The sequence below is a fragment of the Oncorhynchus mykiss genome, chromosome 25, assembly GCF_057628025.1.
Source record: "Oncorhynchus mykiss isolate SJ-2025 chromosome 25, ASM5762802v1, whole genome shotgun sequence".
Classification (NCBI taxonomy): domain Eukaryota; kingdom Metazoa; phylum Chordata; class Actinopteri; order Salmoniformes; family Salmonidae; genus Oncorhynchus; species Oncorhynchus mykiss.
Window position 1 is genome coordinate 17,790,323 of NC_143046.1, and position 21,956 is coordinate 17,812,278.

Here is a 21,956-nt window from a genome sequence, read left to right on the forward strand (position 1 = left end):
CATGTTGCTGACACCCCAGAGAGAGAGAGAGAATAAACCCATGTTGCTGAAACCTCAGAGAGAGAGAGAATAAACCCATGTTGCTGAAACCTCAGAGAGAGAGAGAATAAACCCATGTTGCTGAAACCTCAGAGAGAGAGAGAATAAACCCATGTTGCTGACTCCCCAGAGAGAGAATAAACCCATGTTGCTGACAACCCAGAGAGAGAGAGAATAAACCCATGTTGCTGACACCCAAGAGAAAGAGAATAAACCCTTGTTGCTGACACCCCAAAGAGAGAGAATGAAACCATGTTGCTGAAACATCAGAGAGAGAGAGAATAAACCCATGTTGCTGAAACCTCAGAGAGAGAGAGAGAATAAACCCATGTTGCTGAAACCTCAGAGAGAGAGAATAAACCCATGTTGCTGAAACCTCAGAGAGAGAGAGAATAAACCCATGTTGCTCACACCCCAGAGAGAGAGAATAAACCCATGTTGCTGACACCCCAGAGAGAGAGAGAATAAAACCATGTTGCTGATACCCCAGAGAGAGAGAGCGAATAAACCCATGTTGCTGACACCCTAGAGAGAGAGAATAAACCCATGTTGCTGACACCCCAGAGAGAGAGAGAATAAACCCATGTTGCTGACACCCCAGAGAAAGAAAAAACCCATGTTGCTGACACCCCAGAGACCGAGAGAGAGAATAAACCCATGTTGCTGACACCACAGAGAGAGAGAGAATAAACCCATGTTGCTGAAACCTCAGAGAGAGAGAGAATAAACCCATGTTGCTGACTCCCCAGAGAGAGAGAATAAACCCATGTTGCTGACAACCCAGAGAGAGAGAATAACCCCATGTTGCTGACACCCAAGAGAAAGAGAATGAACCCTTGTTGCTGACACCCCAGAGAGAGAATAAACCCTTGTTGCTGACACCCCAGAGAGAGAATAAACCCTTGTTGCTGACACCCCAGAGAAAGAATAAACCCATGTTGCTGACACCCAAGAGAAAGAGAATAAACCCTTGTTGCTGACACCCCAAAGAGAGAGAATAAACCCATGTTGCTGAAACATCAGAGAGAGAGAGAATAAACCCATGTTGCTGAAACCTCAGAGAGAGAGAGAATAAACCCATGTTGCTGAAACCTCAGAGAGAGAGAATAAACCCATGTTGCTGATACCTCAGAGAGAGAGAATAAACCCATTTTGCTGACACCCCAGAGAGAGAATAAACCCATGTTGCTGACACCCCAGAGAGAGAGAATAAACCCATGTTGCTGACACCCCAGAGAGAGAGAGAGAATAAACCCATGTTGCTGACACCCCAGAAAGAGAGAGAGAATAAACCCATGTTGCTGACACCCCAGAGAGAGAGAGAGAGAATAAACCCATGTTGCTGATACCCCGAGAGAGAGCGAATAAACCCATGTTGCTGACACCCTAGAGAGAGAGAATAAACCCATGTTGCTGACACCCCAGAGAGAGAGAGAATAAACCCATGTTGCTGACAACCCAGAGAGAGAGAATAAACCCATGTTGCTGACACCCCAGAGAGAGAGAGAGAATAAACCCATGTTGCTGACACCCCAGACAGAGAGAGAGAGAATTAACCCATGTTGCTGACACCCAAGAGAGAGAGAGAGAATAAACCCATGTTGCTGATACCTCAGAGAGAGAGAATAAACCCATGTTGCTGACATCCCAGAGAGAGAGAGTGAACCCATGTTGCTGACATCCCAGAGAAAGAGAGAGAATAAACCCATGTTGCTGACACCCCAGAGAGAGAGAATAAACCCATGTTGCTGACACCCCAGAGAGAGAATAAACCCATGTTGCTGACACCCCAGAGAGAGATAAAACCCTTGTTGCTGACACCCCAGAGAGAGAATAAACCCTTGTTGCTGACACCCCAGAGAAAGAATAAACCCATGTTGCTGACACCCCAGAGAAAGAAAAAACCCATGTTGCTGACACCCCAGAGACCGAGAGAGAGAATAAACCCATGTTGCTGACACCACAGAGAGAGAGAGAATAAACCCATGTTGCTGAAACCTCAGAGAGAGAGAGAATAAACCCATGTTGCTGACTCCCCAGAGAGAGAGAATAAACCCATGTTGCTGACAACCCAGAGAGAGAGAATAACCCCATGTTGCTGACACCCAAGAGAAAGAGAATGAACCCTTGTTGCTGACACCCCAAAGAGAGAGAATGAACCCATGTTGCTGAAACATCAGAGAGAGAGAGAGAATAAACCCATGTTGCGGAAACCTCAGAGAGAGAGAGAATAAACCCATGTTGCTGAAACCTCAGAGAGAGAGAGAATAAACCCATGTTGCTGACACCCCAGAGAGAGAGAGAATAAACCCATGTTGCTGATACCCCAAAGAGAAAGAATAAACCCATGTTGCTGACACCCCAGAGAGAGAATAAACCCATGTTGCTGACACCCCAGAGAGAGAATAAACCCATGTTGCTGACACCACAGAGAGAGAGAGAATAAACCCATGTTGCTGACACCCCAGAGAGAGCGAGAGAGAGAGAATAAACCCATGTTGCTGACACCCCAGAGAGAGAGAGAATAAACCCATGTTGCAGACACCCCAGAGAGAGAATAAACTCATGTTGCTGACACCCCAGAGAGAGAGAGTAAACCCATGTTGCTGAAACCTCAGAGAGAGAGAATAAACCCATGTTGCTGACACCCCAGAGACAGAGAATAAACCCATGTTGCTGACACCCCAGAGAGAGAGAGAGAGAATAAACCCATGTTGCTGATACCTCAGAGAGAGAGAATAAACCCATGTTGCTGACACCTCAGAGAGAGAGAATAAACCCATGTTGCTGATACCTCAGAGAGAGAGAATAAATCCATGTTGCTGACACCCCAGAGAGATAATAAACCCATGTTGCTGACACCCCAAAGAGAGAGAGAATAAACACATGTTGCTGATACCCCAAAGAGAGAGAATAAACCCATGTTGCTGATACCCCAGAGAGACAATAAACCAATGTTGCTGACATCCCAGAGAGAGAGAGAATAAACCCATGTTGCTGACACCCCAGAGAGAGAATAAACCCTTGTTGCTGACACCCCAGAGAGAGAATAAACCCATGTTGCAGACACCCCAGAGAGAGAGAATAAACCTATGTTGCTGATACCTTAGAGAGAGAGAATAAACCCATGTTGCTGACACCCCAGAGAGAGAATAAACCCATGTTGCTGACACCCCAGAGACAGAGAATAAACCCATGTTGCTGACACCCCAGAGAGAGAGAGAATAAACCCATGTTGCTGACACCTCAGAGAGAGAGAATAAACCCATGTTGCTGACACCTCAGAGAGAGAGAATAAACCCATGTTGCTGATACCTCAGAGAGAGAGAATAAATCCATGTTGCTGACACCCCAAAGAGAGAGAGAATAAACACATGTTGCTGATACCCCAGAGAGACAATAAACCAATGTTGCTGACATCCCAGAGAGAGAGAGAATAAACCCATGTTGCTGACACCCAGAGAGAGAGAGAAAGAATAAACCCATGTTGCTGACATCCCAGAGAAAGAGAGAGAATAAACCCATGTTGCTGACACCCCAGAGAGAGAATAAACCCTTGTTGCTGACACCCCAGAGAGAGAATAAACCCATGTTGCAGACACCCCAGAGAGAGAGAATAAACCTATGTTGCTGATACCTTAGAGAGAGAGAATAAACCCATGTTGCTGACACCCCAGAGAGAGAATAAACCCATGTTGCTGACACCCCAGAGAGAGAGAGAGAAGAAACCCATGTTGCTGACATCCCAGAGAGAGAGAATAAACCCATGTTGCTGACACCCCAGAGAGAGAGAGAGAATAAACCCATGCTGCTGACACCCCAGAGAGAGAGAGAGAGAATAAACCCATGTTGCTGACACCCATGAGAAAGAGAGAGAATAAACCCATGTTGCTGACTCCCCAGAGAGAGAGAATAAACCCATGTTGCTGACAACCCAGAGAGAGAGAATAAACCCATGTTGCTGACACCCCAGAGAAAGAGAATAAACCCATGTTGCTGACACCACAAAGAGAGAGAGAATAAACCCATGTTGCTGACACCCCAGAGAGAGAATAAACCCATGTTGCTGACACCCCAGAGAGAGAGAGAGAAGAAACCCATGCTGCTGACATCCCAGAGAGAGAGAATAAACCCATGTTGCTGACACCCCAGATAGAGAGAGAGAATAAACCCATGCTGCTGACACCCCAGAGAGAGAGAGAGAGAATAAACCCATGTTGCTGACACCCATGAGAAAGAGAGAGAATAAACCCATGTTGCTGACTCCCCAGAGAGAGAGAATAAACCCATGTTGCTGACAACCCAGAGAGAGAGAATAAACCCATGTTGCTGACACCCAGAGAAAGAGAATAAACCCATGTTGCTGACACCACAAAGAGAGAGAGAATAAACCCATGTTGCTGACACCTCAGAGACAGAGAATAAACCCATGTTGCTGACACCCCAGAGAGAGAGAGAGAATAAACCAATGTTGCTGACACCCCAGAGAGAGAGAGAGAATAAACCCATGTTGCTGACACCCCAGAGAGAGAGAGAGAGAATAAACCCATGTTGCTGACACCCCAGAGAGAGAGAATAAACCCATGTTGCTGATACCCCAGAGAGAGAATAAACCCATGTTGCTGATACCTCAGAGAGAGAGAGAGAATAAACCCATGTTGCTGACACCCCAGAGAGAGAGAGAGAGAGAGAGAAGAAACCCATGTTGCTGACATCCCAGAGAAAGAGAGAGAATAAACCCATGTTGCAGACACCCCAGAGAGAGAGAGAATAAACCCATGTTGATGACACCCCAGAGAGAGAATAAACCCAAGTTGCTGAAACCTCAGAGAGAGAGAATAAACCCATGTTGCTGACACCCCAGAGAGAGAGAGAGAATAAACCCATGTTGCTGACACCTCAGAGACAGAGAATAAACCCATGTTGCTGACACCCCAGAGAGAGAGAGAGAATAAACCCATGTTGCTGACACCCCAGAGACAGAGAATAAACCCATGTTGGCGACACCCCAGAGAGAGAGAGAATAAACCCATGTTGCTGACATCCCAGAGAGAGAGAGAATAAACCCATGTTGCTGATATCTCAGAGAGAGAGAATAACCCATGTTGCTGACACCCCAAAGAGAGAGAATAAACCCATGTTGCTGAAACCTCAGAGAGAGAGAGAATAAACCCATGTTGCTGAAACCTCAGAGAGAGAGAGAGAATAAACCCATGTTGCTGACACCCCAGAGAGAGAGAGAATAAACACATGTTGCTGATACCCCAAAGAGAGAGAATAAACCCATGTTGCTGACACCCCAGAGAGAGAATAAACCCATGTTGCTGACACCCCAGAAGGAGAATAAACCCATGTTGCTGACACCCCAGAGAGAGAGAATAAACCCATGTTGCTGACACCTCAGAGAGAGAGAATAAACCCATGTTGCTGATACCCCAGAGAGAGAAAAAAAACATGTTGCTGACACCCCAGAGAGAGAATAAACCCCTGTTGCTGACATCCCAGAGAAATAGAGAGAATAAACCCATGTTGCTGACACCCCAGAGAGAGAATAAACCCATGTTGCTGACACCCCAGAAGGAGAATAAACCCATGTTGCTGACACCCCAGAGAGAGAGAATAAACCCATGTTGCTGACACCTCAGAGAGAGAGAATAAACCCATGTTGCTGATACCCCAGAGAGAGAATAAACCCATGTTGCTGACACCCCAGAGAGAGAGAATAAACCCATGTTGCTGACACCCCAGAGAGAGAATAAACCCATGTTGCTGACATCCCAGAGAAAGAGAGAGAATAAACCCATGTTACTGACACATCAGAGAGAGAATAAACCCTTGTTGCTGACACCCCAGAGAGAGAATAAACCCTTGTTGCTGACACCTCAGCGAGAGAATAAACCCTTGTTGATGACACCCCAGAGAAAGAATAAACCCATGTTGCTGACACCCCAGAGAGAGAGAGCGAATAAACCCATGTTGCTGACACCCTAGAGAGAGAGAATAAACCCATGTTGCTGACACCCCAGAGAGAGAGAGAATAAACCCATGTTGCTGACACCTCAGAGAGAGAGAATAAACCCATGTTGCTGATACCTCAGAGAGAAAGAATAAACCCATTTTGCTGACACCCCAGAGAGAGAATAAACCCATGTTGCTGACACCCCAGAGAGAGAGAATAAACCCATTTTGCTGACACCCCAGAGAGAGAGAGAGAATAAACCCATTTTGCTGACACCCCAGAGAGAGAGAGAATAAACCCATGTTGCTGATACCTCAGAGAGAGAGAATAACCCATGTTGCTGACACCCCAAAGAGAGAGAATAAACCCATGTTGCTGAAACCTCAGAGAGAGAGAGAGAATAAACCCATGTTGCTGAAACCTCAGAGAGAGAGAGAATAAACCCATGTTGCTGAAACCTCAGAGAGAGAGAGAGAGAATAAACCCATGTTGCTGACACCCCAGAGAGAGAGAGAATAAACACATGTTGCTGATACCCCAAAGAGAGAGTATAAACCCATGTTGCTGACACCCCAGAGAGAGAATAAACCCATGTTGCTGACACCCCAGAAGGAGAATAAACCCATGTTGCTGACACCCCAGAGAGAGAGAATAAACCCATGTTGCTGACACCTCAGAGAGAGAGAATAAACCCATGTTGCTGAAACCTCAGAGAGAGAGAGAATAAACCCATGTTGCTGAAACCTCAGAGAGAGAGAGAATAAACCCATGTTGCTGAAACCTCAGAGAGAGAGAGAGAATAAACCCATGTTGCTGACACCCCAGAGAGAGAGAGAATAAACACATGTTGCTGATACCCCAAAGAGAGAGAATAAACCCATGTTGCTGACACCCCAGAGAGAGAATAAACCCATGTTGCTGACACCCCAGAAGGAGAATAAACCCATGTTGCTGACACCCCAGATAGAGAGAATAAACCCATGTTGCTGACACCTCAGAGAGAGAGAATAAACCCATGTTGCTGATACCCCAGAGAGAGAAAAAACCCATGTTGCTGAAACTTCAGAGAGAGAGAGAGAATAAACCCATGTTGCTGACACCCCAGAGAGAGAGAGAGAATAAACACATGTTGCTGATACCCCAAAGAGAGAGAATAAACCCATGTTGCTGACACCCCAGAGAGAGAATAAACCCATGTTGCTGACACCCCAGAAGGAGAATAAACCCATGTTGCAGACACCCCAGAGAGAGAGAATAAACCCATGTTGCTGACACCCCAGAGAGAGAATGAATCCATGTTGCTGACATCCCAGAGAAAGAGAGAGAATAAACCCATGTTTCTGACACCCCAGAGAGAGAATAAACCCATGTTGCTGACACCCCAGAGAGAGAATAAACCCTTGTTGCTGACACCTCAGAGAGAGAATAAACCCTTGTTGATGACACCCCAGATAAAGAATAAACCCATGTTGCTGACACCCCAGAGAGAGAGAATAAACTCATGTTGCTGACACCCCAGAGAGAGAGAGAATAAACCCATGTTGCTGATACCCCAGAGAGAGAGAGAGCGAATAAACCCATGTTGCTGACACCCTAGAGAGAGAGAATAAACCATGTTGCTGACACCCCAGAGAGAGAGAGAATAAACCCATGTTGCTGACACCTCAGAGAGAGATAATAAACCCATGTTGCTGATACCTCAGAGAGAAAGAATAAACCCATTTTGCTGACACCCCAGAGAGAGAATAAACCCATGTTGCTGACACCCCAGAGAGAGAGAGAATAAACCCATGTTGCTGACACCCCAGAGAGAGAGAGAGAATAAATCCATGTTGCTGACACCCCAGAAAGAGAGAGAGAATAAACTCATGTTGCTGACACCCCAAAGAGAGAGAATAAACCCATGTTGCTGAAACCTCAGAGAGAGAGAGAAAAAACCCATGTTGCTGAAACTTCAGAGAGAGAGAGAGAATAAACCCATGTTGCTGACACCCCAGAGAGAGAGAGAATAAACACATGTTGCTGATACCCCAAAGAGAGAGAATAAACCCATGTTGCTGACACCCCAGAGAGAGAATAAACCCATGTTGCTGACACCCCAGAAGGAGAATAAACCCATGTTGCAGACACCCCAGAGAGAGAGAATAAACCCATGTTGCTGACACCCCAGAGAGAGAATGAATCCATGTTGCTGACATCCCAGAGAAAGAGAGAGAATAAACCCATGTTGCTGACAACCCAGAGAGAGAATAAACCCTTGTTGCTGACACCTCAGAGAGAGAATAAACCCTTGTTGATGACACCCCAGAGAAAGAATAAACCCATGTTGCTGACACCCCAGAGAGAGAGAAAAAACCCATGTTGCTGACACCCCAGAGAGAGAGAGAATAAACCCATGTTACTGATACCCCAGAGAGAGAGAGCGAATAAACTCATGTTGCTGACACTCTAGAGAGAGAGAATAAACCCATGTTGCTGACACCCCAGAGAGAGAATAAACCCATGTTGCTGACACCCCAGAAGGAGAATAAACCCATGTTGCTGACACCCCAGAGAGAGAGAGAGAATAAACACATGTTGCTGACACCTCAGAGAGAGAGAATAAACCCATGTTGCTGATACCCCAGAGAGAGAATAAACCCATGTTGCTGACACCCCAGAGAGAGAGAATAAACCCATGTTGCTGACATCCCAGAGAAAGAGAGAGAATAAACCCATGTTGCTGAAACCTCAGAGAGAGAGAGAGAGAATAAACCCATGTTGCTGACACCCCAGAGAGAGAGAGAATAAACACATGTTGCTGATACCCCAAAGAGAGAGAATAAACCCATGTTGCTGACACCCCAGAGAGAGAATAAACCCATGTTGCTGACACCCCAGAAGCAGAATAAACCCATGTTGCTGACACCCCAGAGAGAGAGAATAAACCCATGTTGCTGACACCTCAGAGAGAGAGAATAAACCCATGTTGCTGATACCCCAGAGAGAGAATAAACCCATGTTGCTGATACCCCAGAGAGAGAATAAACCCATGTTGCTGACACCCCAGAGAGAGAATAAACCCATGTTGCTGACACCCCAAAGAGAGAGAATAAACCCATGTTGCTGAAACCTCAGAGAGAGAGAGAATAAACCCATGTTGCTGAAACCTCAGAGAGAGAGAGAATAAACACATGTTGCTGAAACCTCAGAGAGAGAGAGAGAGAATAAACCCATGTTGCTGACACCCCAGAGAGAGAGAGAATAAACACATGTTGCTGATACCCCAAAGAGATAGAATAAACCCATGTTGCTGACACCCCAGAGAGAGAATAAACCCATGTTGCTGACACCCCAGAGAGAGAGAATAAACCCATGTTGCTGACACCTCAGAGAGAGAGAATAAACCCATGTTGCTGAAACCTCAGAGAGAGAGAGAATAAACCCATGTTGCTGAAACCTCAGAGAGAGAGAGAATAAACCCATGTTGCTGAAACCTCAGAGAGAGAGAGAGAATAAACCCATGTTGCTGACACCCCAGAGAGAGACAGAATAAACACATGTTGCTGATACCCCAAAGAGAGAGAATAAACCCATGTTGCTGATACCCCAGAGAGAGAATAAACCCATGTTGCTGACACCCCAGAAGGAGAATAAACCCATGTTGCTGACACCCCAGATAGAGAGAATAAACCCATGTTGCTGACACCTCAGAGAGACAGAATAAACCCATGTTGCTGATACCCCAGAGAGAGAAAAAACCCATGTTGCTGAAACTTCAGAGAGAGAGAGAGAATAAACCCATGTTGCTGACACCCCAGAGAGAGAGAGAGAATAAACACATGTTGCTGATACCCCAAAGAGAGAGAATAAACCCATGTTGCTGACACCCCAGAGAGAGAATAAACCCATGTTGCTGACACCCCAGAAGGAGAATAAACCCATGTTGCAGACACCCCAGAGAGAGAGAGAGAATAAACCCATGTTGCTGACACCCCAGAGAGAGAATGAATCCATGTTGCTGACATCCCAGAGAAAGAGAGAGAATAAACCCATGTTTCTGACACCCCAGAGAGAGAATAAACCCTTGTTGCTGACACCCCAGAGAGAGAATAAACCCTTGTTGCTGACACCTCAGAGAGAGAATAAACCCTTGTTTATGACACCCCAGATAAAGAATAAACCCATGTTGCTGACACCCCAGAGAGAGAGAATAAACTCATGTTGCTGACACCCCAGAGAGAGAGAGAATAAACCCATGTTGCTGATACCCCAGAGAGAGAGAGCGAATAAACCCATGTTGCTGACACCCTAGAGAGAGAGAATAAACCATGTTGCTGACACCCCAGAGAGAGAGAGAATAAACCCATGTTGCTGACACCTCAGAGAGAGATAATAAACCCATGTTGCTGATACCTCAGAGAGAAAGAATAAACCCATTTTGCTGACACTCCAGAGAGAGAATAAACCCATGTTGCTGACACCCCAGAGAGAGAGAGAATAAACCCATGTTGCTGACACCCCAGAGAGAGAGAGAGAATAAATCCATGTTGCTGACACCCCAGAAAGAGAGAGAGAATAAACTCATGTTGCTGACACCCCAAAGAGAGAGAATAAACCCATGTTGCTGAAACCTCAGAGAGAGAGAGAAAAAACCCATGTTGCTGAAACTTCAGAGAGAGAGAGAGAATAAACCCATGTTGCTGACACCCCAGAGAGAGAGAGAATAAAAACATGTTGCTGATACCCCAAAGAGAGAGAATAAACCCATGTTGCTGACACCCCAGAGAGAGAATAAACCCATGTTGCTGACACCCCAGAAGGAGAATAAACCCATGTTGCAGACACCCCAGAGAGAGAGAATAAACCCATGTTGCTGACACCCCAGAGAGAGAATGAATCCATGTTGCTGACATCCCAGAGAAAGAGAGAGAATAAACCCATGTTGCTGACAACCCAGAGAGAGAATCAACTCTTGTTGCTGACACCCCAGAGAGAGAATAAACCCTTGTTGCTGACACCTCAGAGAGAGAATAAACCCTTGTTGATGACACCCCAGAGAAAGAATAAACCCATGTTGCTGACACCCCAGAGAGAGAGAATAAACCCATGTTGCTGACACCCCAGAGAGAGAGAGAATAAACCCATGTTACTGATACCCCAGAGAGAGAGAGAGAATAAACCCATGTTGCTGACACCCCAGAGAGAGAATAAACCCATGTTGCTGACACCCCAGAAGGAGAATAAACCCATGTTGCTGACACCCCAGAGAGAGAGAGAATAAACACATGTTGCTGACACCTCAGAGAGAGAGAATAAACCCATGTTGCTGATACCCCAGAGAGAGAATAAACCCATGTTGCTGACACCCCAGAGAGAGAATAAACCCATGTTGCTGACATCCCAGAGAAAGAGAGAGAATAAACCCATGTTGCTGAAACCTCAGAGAGAGAGAGAGAGAATAAACCCATGTTGCTGACACCCCAGAGAGAGAGAGAATAAACACATGTTGCTGATACCCCAAAGAGAGAGAATAAACCCATGTTGCTGACACCCCAGAGAGAGAATAAACCCATGTTGCTGACACCCCAGAAGCAGAATAAACCCATGTTGCTGACACCCCAGAGAGAGAGAATAAACCCATGTTGCTGACACCTCAGAGAGAGAGAATAAACCCATGTTGCTGATACCCCAGAGAGAGAATAATCCCATGTTGCTGATACCCCAGAGAGAGAATAAACCCATGTTGCTGACACCCCAGAGAGAGAATAAACCCATATTGCTGACACCCCAGAGAGAGGGAGAATAAACCCATGTTGCTGACACCCCAGAGAGAGAGAGAATAAACCCATGTTGCTGACACCCCAGAGAGAGAGAGAATAAACCCATGTTGCTGACACCCCAGAGAGCGAGAGAATAAACCCATGTTGCTGACACCCCAGAGAGAGAATAAACCCATGTTGCTGACACCTCAGAGACAGAATAAACCCATGTTGCTGACACCCCAGAGACAGAATAAACCCATGTTGCTGATACCCCAGATAGAGAGAGAATAAACCCATGTTACTGACACCCCAGAGAGAGAGAGAATAAACCCATGTTGCTGATACCCCAGAGAGAGAGAGAATAAACCCTTGTTGCTGACACCCCAGAGAGAGAGAGAGAATAAACCCATGTTGCTGACACCCCAGAGAGAGAGAGAATAAACCCATGTTGCTGACACCCCAGAGAGAGAGAGAATAAACCCATGTTGCTGACATCCCAGAGAGAGAATAAACACAGGTTGCTGACACCCCAGAGAGAGAGAGAATAAACCCATGTTGCTGACATCCCAGAGAGAGAATAAACCCATGTTGCTGACACCTCAGAGAGAGAGAAAGAATAAACCCATGTTAATGATACCTCAGAGAGAGAATAAACCCATGTTGCTGACACCCCAGAGAGAGAGAGAGAATAAACCCATGTTGCTGACACCCCAGAGAGAGAGAGAATAAACCCATGTTGCTGATACCCCAAAGAGAGAGAGAATAAACCCATGTTGCTGATACCCCAGAGAGAGAATAAACCAATGTTGCTGACATCCCAGAGAGAGAGAGAATAAACCCATGTTGCTGACACCCCAGAGAGAGAGAGAGAGAATAAACCCATGTTGCTGATATCCCAGAGAGAGAGTGAACCCATGTTGCTGACATCCCAGAGAGAGAGAGAGAATAAACCCATGTTGCTGACACCTCAGAGAGATAGAATAAACCCATGTTGCTGATACCCCAGAGAGAGAATAAACCCATGTTGCTGACACCCCAGAGAGAGAGAAAAAACCCATGTTGCTGACACCCCAGAGAGAGAATAAACCCATGTTGCTGACATCCCAGTGAAAGAGAGAGAATAAACCCATGTTGCTGACACCCCAGAGAGAGAATAAACCCATGTTGCTGACACCCCAGAAGGAGAATAAACCCATGTTGCTGACACCCCAGAGAGAGAGAATAAACCCATGTTGCTGACACCTCAGAGAGAGAGAATAAACCCATGTTGCTGACACCCCAGAGAGAGAATAAACCCATGTTGCTGACATCCCAGAGAAAGAGAGAGAATAAACCCATGTTGCTGACACCCCAGAGAGAGAATAAACTCATGTTGCTGATACCTCAGAGAGAGAATAAACCCGTGTTGCTGACACCCCAGAGAGAGAGAGAATAAACCCATATTGCTGACACCCCAGAGAGAGAGAGAATAAACCCATGTTGCTGAAACCCCAGAGAGAGAGAGAGAATAAACCCATGTTGCTGACACACCAGAGAGAGAATAAACCCATGTTGCTGACACCCCAGAGAGAGAGAGAATAAACCCATGTTGCTGACACACCAGAGAGAGAATAAACCCATGTTGCTGACACCCCAGAGAGAGAATAAACCCATGTTGCTGACACACCAGAGAGAGAATAAACCCATGTTGCTGACACCCCAGAGAGAATAAACTCATGTTGCTGATACCTCAGAGAGAGAATAAACCCGTGTTGCTGACACCCCAGAGAGAGAGAGAATAAACCCATATTGCTGACACCCCAGAGAGAGAGAATAAACCAATGTTGCTGACACACCAGAGAGAGAGAGAGAATAAACCCATGTTGCTGACACCCCAGAGAGAAAGAGAATAAACCCATGTTGCTGACACCCCAGAGAGAGAGAATAAACCCATGTTGCTGACACCCCAGAGAGAGAATAAACCCATGTTGCTGGCACCCCAGAGAGAGAGAATACACCCATGTTGCTGACACCCCAGAGAGAGAGAGAGAATAAACCAATGTTGCTGATACCTCAGAGAGAGAGAGAATAAACCCATGTTTCTGACACCCCAGAGAGAGAGAATAAACCCATGTTGCTGACACCTCAGAGAGAGAGAGAGAATAAACCCATGTTTCTGACACCCCAGAGAGAGAGAATAAACCCATGTTGCTGACACCTCAGAGAGAGAGAGAATAAACCCATGTTGCTGACACCCCAGAGAGAGAATAAACCCATGTTGCTGACACCCCAGAGAGAGAATAAACCCATGTTGCTGACACCCCAGAGAGAGAGAGAGAATAAACCCATGTTGCTGACACACCACAGAGAGAGAATAAACCCATGTTGCTGACACACCAGAGAGAGAATAAACCCATGTTGCTGACACCCCAGAGAGAGAATAAACCCATGTTGCTGATACCTCAGAGAGAGAATAAACCCATGTTGCTGACACCCCAGAGAGAGAGAGAATAAACCCATGTTGCTGACACTCCAGAGAGAGAGAGAATAAACCCATGTTGCTGACACCCCAGAGAGAGAATAAACCCATGTTGCTGACACCCCAGAGAGAGAGAGAATAAACCCATATTGCTGACACCCCAGAGAGAGAATAAACCCATGTTGCTGACACCGCAGAGAGAGAATAAACCCATGTTGCTGATACCTCAGAGAGGGGTGGACACACTTGGTTTCAGAGGTCCACATCAGTCATTCATTGGAAGGCAAAAAACAAAAATAAACAGCAATACTTTGTAGCCTGAAGACTGAAATTCTGAAGTAACGTGCAACCATTGCCTCTTTAGGGCTAATCCTGAGTGTGGTTTTGGTTCACAAGTTCCACTTGAATTGCTGTTGCGCTTCCTTCAGTTAATATGAGGTGTTATATTCACCTTCATGGCCAGCTATTAGTTACATTTATGAGAAAAAATAGGCAAAAAACTGTGTGCACATGATATGAGTTTGTGGAGAATTAATAACAATTAATTGGTGAAAATATTGGATTTGTATTGCTGTGAATCTGACTCACTCACTGTCAAAGATCTTGACAGGGACAGAGCAGAGAGTTTTATGTGTGTCTGTAAGTATTGCCACTCTGGTCAAACAGAGTTACCGTGTGGTAGGAAGTAGAAGGCTTCCTCACATAGCCAGCTCAGAGCTCACCTCAACCAGTAGCCTCTTGACCTCCTCACCCACCGTCAACCAGCCATCCGCCGTTACGAAAGAAAGAATCGACGTTCTCTCTCAACCCAAACACAGAACAAAAGCAACAAACCATTCAAAGAAAAGAAAAAGAAGAAGAAGTGGAAACAACAGAGCGAGATCAGGAACAAGAGGCACGGACACAAAGCCAGTTCAGCTGAGCAAACACCCAGGCCAAGGGAGTTGTCCTCCTGACAGGGTTGGTTGTTGTGGCAGAGATTTGGGTTCATTGGGCAGGGAAGAAGTGAAACCAGGAGCCTGGGGAGTGAGACCAGGCTTCTAGAGAGTGAGGCCAGGGGCCTGGGGAGTGAGGCCAGGGGCCTGGGGAATGAGGCCAGGGTTCTGGGGAGTGAGGCCAGGGTTCTGGAGAGAGAGGCCAGGGGCCTGGGGAGTGAGGCCAGGGGCCGGGGGAGTGAGGCCAGGGTTCTGGGGAGTGAGGCCAGGGTTCTGGGGAGTGAGGCCAGGGGCCTGGGGAGTGAGGCCAGGGTTCTGGGGAGTGAGGCCATGGTTATTGGGCGTGAGGCCAGGGTTATTGGGAGTGAGACCAGGGTTATTGGGAGTGAGCCCAGGGTTATTGGGAGTGAGGCCATGGTTATTGGGAGTGAGCCAAGGCTTATTGGGAGTGAGACCAGGGTTATTGGGAGTGAGGCCATGGTTATTGGGAGTGAGAACAGGGTTATTGGGAGTGAGACCAGGGTTATTGGGAGTGAGACCAGGGTTATTGGGAGTGAGACCAGGGTTATTGGGAGTGAGACCAGGGTTATTGGGAGTGAGGCCAGCGGCCTGGGGAGTGAGACCAGGGTTATTGGGAGTGAGACCAGGGTTATTGGGAGTGAGACCAGGGTTATTGGGAGTGAGGCCAGGGGCCTGGGGAGTGAGACCAGGGTTATTGGGAGTGAGGCCAGGGTTCTGGGGAGTGAGTCCAGGGGTCCCGGGGTTAAAGCAGGAATCCAGCAGGTCCACCACTTCCAGTGGTCTGGACCAGGATATCTCAACACCCCTCTTCTCCATGCTCCTGATAATGGGGGGAGATGCTGCTCCAACACTGGATGGCCTTAGCCAGAATGTTCTCCTCTTTAGCTTGTCAGCTACTGCTGCTACTTTACTCAGTGTGACCTTTAATTGAGTATTTGCCTCCCTGTCTTAACTTATCAGAGACACACAAAACCAGAAGGACAGTGACCTTCGGTGACTGGAGTTGTGTCTAAAAGAAAAGTGAACACATGGCGGCGTTTGTCTGACTGACCTGCAAAGATACGTAACCGTTTACGGTGAGGGGGCGGCCCGAGCCCCGACACCCCAGCACAGTCATCCTCGTCATCACAGTCGCCACTCTCAAACCACTCGTCCTCCTCCTCTCCCGTGCTCCGGCCCTCCGGCCCTTGACCCCCACCTGACCGGGCTCTCCAGCGCTTCTCAGGCACCGTCACCAGACGCAGCAACTGTAGAGGCAGAGACGAAAGGGTTCTAAAACATAATAAGATCACACACATATGGACTTGCCTCCCACTTTATAGTACACTACTATTGACCAGGGCCCGTAAGGTCCCATGTGGCTCAGTTGGTAGGGCATGGTCCTTGCAAAGCCAGGGTTGTGGGTTTGATTCCTACAGGGGACCAGTGTGAGAATGTATGCACTAAGTGGCACTGGATAAGAGTGTCTGCTAAATGATTAAAATGTAAGAAAGAAATGTGCATTAAGTAAGATGCCATCTAGGACAAACATACGCTGACCTTATTCATACCCTTTGGTGGAATGTACATGTCCAGTACATTGGTAATATAATAGTTCAGGACGTTGGTTGCTTCCCAAATGGTATCCTATTCCCTTTATTGTGCACTCTTTTTGACCAGGACCCATAGAGCTGTGTTAAAAAGTAGTACACTATACAGTTGAGGGAATAGGGTGCCATTTGGGAAGCAGACGTTGTAACTGCCTGACATGGGAGGAAGGCGAGGATGTGGGGGAAACTCCAGGAAAAACATTGTCAGGGCTAAAACGAGTGGTGTTTAACAAACTCCATATATAATCACCATGCACAGAAATGTTGCTATCTAAGCCAGATGTTTTATTTCTGTGGTGATTCATCCACAGCGTAATAGCAGGCGGAGGCTGTGGCTGTTGATTACTCAGTGGTGGAAAAAGTACCCAATTGTCATACTTGAGTAAAAGTAAAGATACTTTAATAGAACATGACTCAAGTAAAATTGAAAGTTTACCCAGTAAAAGACTACTTGAGTAAAAGTCTAAAAGTATTTGGTTTTACATTCAGTTGATGTCGGAAGTTAACATTAACCTCAGCCAAATACTTTTAAACTCAGTTATTCACAATTCCTGACATTTAATCCTACTAAAAATGCCCTGTTTTAGGTCAGTTACGAGCCCCACTTTATTTTAAGAATGTGAAATGTCAGAATAATAGTAGAGAGAATGATTTATTTCAGCTTTTATTTCTTTCATCACATTCCTAGTGGGTCAGAAGTTTACATACACTCAATTAGTATTCGGTAGCATTGCCTTTAAATTGTTTAACTTTGGTCAAACATTTCAGGTAGCCATCCACAAGCTTCCCACAATAAGTTGGGTAAATTTTGGCCCATTCCTCCTGACAGAGCTGGTGTAACTGAGTCAGGTTTGTAGGCCTCTTTGCTTGCACACGCTTTTTCAGTTCTGCCAACACATTTCCCCACAGGTCAGGGCTTTGTGATGGCCACTCCAATGACTTGACTTTGTTGTCCTTAAGCCATTTTGCCACAACTTTGGAAGTGTGCTTGGGGTCATTGTCCATTTGGAAGACACGTTTGTGACCAAGCTTTAGCTTTCTGACTGATGTCTTGAGATGTTGCTTCAATAAATCCATGATGCCATCTATTTTGTGAAGTGCACCAGTCCCCTCTGCAGCAAAGCACCCCCACAACATGATGCTGCCACCCCCGTGCTTCATGGTTGGGATGGTGTTCTTCGGCTTGCAAGCCTCCCCCTTTTTCCTCCAAACATAATGATGGTCATTATGGCCAAACATTTCTATTTTTGTTTCATCAGACCAGAGGACATCTCTCCAAAAAGTACGATCTTTGTCCCTATGTGCAGTTGCAAACTGTAGGCTGGCTTTTAAATGGCAGTTTTGGAGCAGTGACTTCTTCCTTGCTGAGCGGCCTTTCAGGTTATGTCGATATAGGACTCGTTTTACTGTGGATATAGATACTTTTGTACATGTTTCCTCCAGCATCTTCACAAGGTACTTTGCTGTTGTTCTGGGATTGATTTGCACTTTACGCACTAAAGTACGTTAATCTCTAGGAGACAGAACTCGTCTCCTTCATCAGTGGTATGACGGCTGAGTGATCCCATGGTGTTTATACTTGAGTACTATTGTTTGTACAGATGAACGTGGTACCTTCAGGTCTCCAATTTGTTTCTGAGGTCTTGGTTTATTTCTTTTGATTTTCCCATGATGTCAAATGAAGAGGCACTGAGTTTGAAGGTAGGCCTTGAAATACATCCACAGGTACACCTCCAAATGACTCAAATTATGTCAATTAGCCTACCGGAAGCTTCTAAAGCCATGACATCATTTTCTGGAATTTTCTAAGCTGTTTAAAGACACAGTCAACTTAGTGTATGTAAACTTCTGACCCACTGGAATTGTGATACAGTGAATTATTAGTTAAATAATCTGTCTGTAAACAATTGTTGGAAAAATTACTTGTGTTATGCACAAAGTAAATGTCCTAACCGACTTGCCAAAACTATAGTTTGTTAACAAGAAATGTGTGAAGTGGTTGAAAAATAAGTTTTAATGACTCCAACCTAAGTGTATGTAAACTTCCGACTTCAACTGTATACTTAAGTATCAAAAATACATGTAATTGCTAAAATATACTTAAGTACCAAAAGTAAAAGTATAAATTGTTTCAAATTCCTTATATTAAGGTAATCTTTTTAATTTACGGAAAGCCAGGGGCACACTCCAACACATAATTTATTATCAAATAATGTGTTTCGTGAGTCCGTTAGTCTGCCAGATCAGAGGCAGTAGGGATGACCAGGGATGTTCCCTTAATTAGTATGTGAATTGGACCATTATCGTGTAACATTATCATGTAACAATTATCAGTAAAAATGTATGGAGTAAAAAGTACATCATTTTCTTTAGGAATGTATTGAAGTAAAAGTAAAAGTTGTCAAAAATATAAATAGTAAAGTAAAGTACAGGTACCCCAAAAAACGACTTAAGTAGTACATATATCATACATAGATAAACCCTATACTGAATGACCCTCTATTTCATACATATATAAACCCTATACTGAATGACCCCATATATCATACATAGATAAACCCTATACTGAATGACCCTCTATTTCATACATATATAAACCCTATACTGAATGACCCTCTATTTCATACATATATAAACCCTATACTGAATGACCCTCTATTTCATACATAGATAAACCCTACACTGAATGACCCTCTATTTCATACATAGATAAACCCTATACTGAATGGCCCTCTATTTCATACATATATAAACCCTATACTGAATGACCCTCTATTTCATACATAGATAAACCCTATACTGAATGACCCTCTATTTCATACATATATAAACCCTATACTGAATGACCCCGTATTTCATACATAGATAAACCCTATACTGAATGACCCTCTATTTCATACATAGATAAACCCTATACTGAATGACCCTCTATTTCATACATATATAAACCCTATACTGAATGACCCCGTATTTCATACATAGATAAACCCTATACTGAATGACCCTCTATTTCATACATAGATAAACCCTATACTGAATGACCCTCTATTTCATACATAGATAAACCCTATACTGAATGACCCCATATATCATACATAGATACACCCTATACTGAATGACCCTCTATTTCATACATATATAAACCCTATACTGAATGACCCTCTATTTCATACATATATAAACCCTATACTGAATGACCCCATATATCATACATAGATAAACCCTATACTGAATGACCCCATATATCATACATATATAAACCCTATACTGAATGACCCTCTATTTCATACATATATAAACCCTATACTGAATGACCCTCTATTTCATACATAGATAAACCCTATACTGAATGACCCTCTATTTCATACATAGATAAACCCTATACTGAATGACCCCATATATCATACATATATAAACCCTATACTGAATGACCCTCTATTTCATACATATATAAACCCTATACTGAATGACCCTCTATTTCATACATAGATAAACCCTATACTGAATGACCCTCTATTTCATACATAGATAAACCCTATACTGAATGACCCTCTATTTCATACATAGATAAACCCTATACTGAATGACCCCATATATCATACATATATAAACCCTATACCGAATGACCCTCTATTTCATACATATATAAACCATATACTGAATGACCCTCTATTTCATACATAGATAAACCCTATACTGAATGACCCCATATATCATACATATATAAACCCTATACTGAATGACCCTCTATTTCATACATATATAAACCCTATACTGAATGACCCTCTATTTCATACATGGATAAACCCTATACTGAATGACCCTCTATTTCATACATATATAAACCCTATACTGAATGACCCTCTATTTCATACATAGATAAACCCTATACTGAATGACCCTCTATTTCATACATATATAACCCCTATACTGAATGACCCTCTATTTCATACATAGATAAACCCTATACTGAATGACCCTCTATTTCATACATATATAAACCCTATACTGAATGACCCTCTATTTCATACATATATAAACCCTATACTGAATGACCCTCTATTTCATACATAGATACACCCTATACTGAATGACCCCATATATCATACACATATAAACCCTATACTGAATGACCCCATATATCATACATAGATACACCCTATACTGACTGACCCTCTATTTCATACATATATAAACCCTATACTGAATGACCCCATATATCATACATATATAAACCCTATACTGAATGACCCCATATATCATACATAGATAAACCCTATACTGAATGACCCCATATATCATACATATATAAACCCTATACTGAATGACCCTCTATTTCATACATATATAAACCCTATACTGAATGACCCTCTATTTCATACATAGATAAACCCTATACTGAATGACCCTCTATTTCATACATAGATAAACCCTATACTGAATGACCCCATATATCATACATATATAAACCCTATACTGAATGACCCTCTATTTCATACATATATAAACCCTATACTGAATGACCCTCTATTTCATACATAGATAAACCCTATACTGAATGACCCTCTATTTCATACATAGATAAACCCTATACTGAATGACCCTCTATTTCATACATAGATAAACCCTATACTGAATGACCCCATATATCATACATATATAAACCCTATACCGAATGACCCTCTATTTCATACATATATAAACCATATACTGAATGACCCTCTATTTCATACATAGATAAACCCTATACTGAATGACCCCATATATCATACATATATAAACCCTATACTGAATGACCCTCTATTTCATACATATATAAACCCTATACTGAATGACCCTCTATTTCATACATGGATAAACCCTATACTGAATGACCCTCTATTTCATACATATATAAACCCTATACTGAATGACCCTCTATTTCATACATAGATAAACCCTATACTGAATGACCCTCTATTTCATACATATATAACCCCTATACTGAATGACCCTCTATTTCATACATAGATAAACCCTATACTGAATGACCCTCTATTTCATACATATATAAACCCTATACTGACTGACCCTCTATTTCATACATAGATAAACCCTATACTGAATGACCCTCTATTTCATACATATATAACCCCTATACTGAATGACCCTCTATTTCATACATATATAAACCCTATACTGAATGACCCCATATTTCATACATATATAAAC

The 21,956-nt window shown here is 44.0% G+C and overlaps 1 protein-coding gene across 1 annotated transcript in view; it reads right to left on the bottom strand.

Moving 5' to 3' along the window:
- Positions 1 to 21,956, bottom strand: part of gpc3 (glypican 3) — a 376,009-nt gene that overhangs the window by 63,817 nt on the left and 290,236 nt on the right. Inside the window, exon 7 of the mRNA XM_036969955.2 lies at positions 16,208 to 16,403. Within this exon, the coding sequence (XP_036825850.2) occupies positions 16,208 to 16,403 (196 nt within the window). The remainder of the gene's footprint in view (positions 1 to 16,207; positions 16,404 to 21,956) is intronic.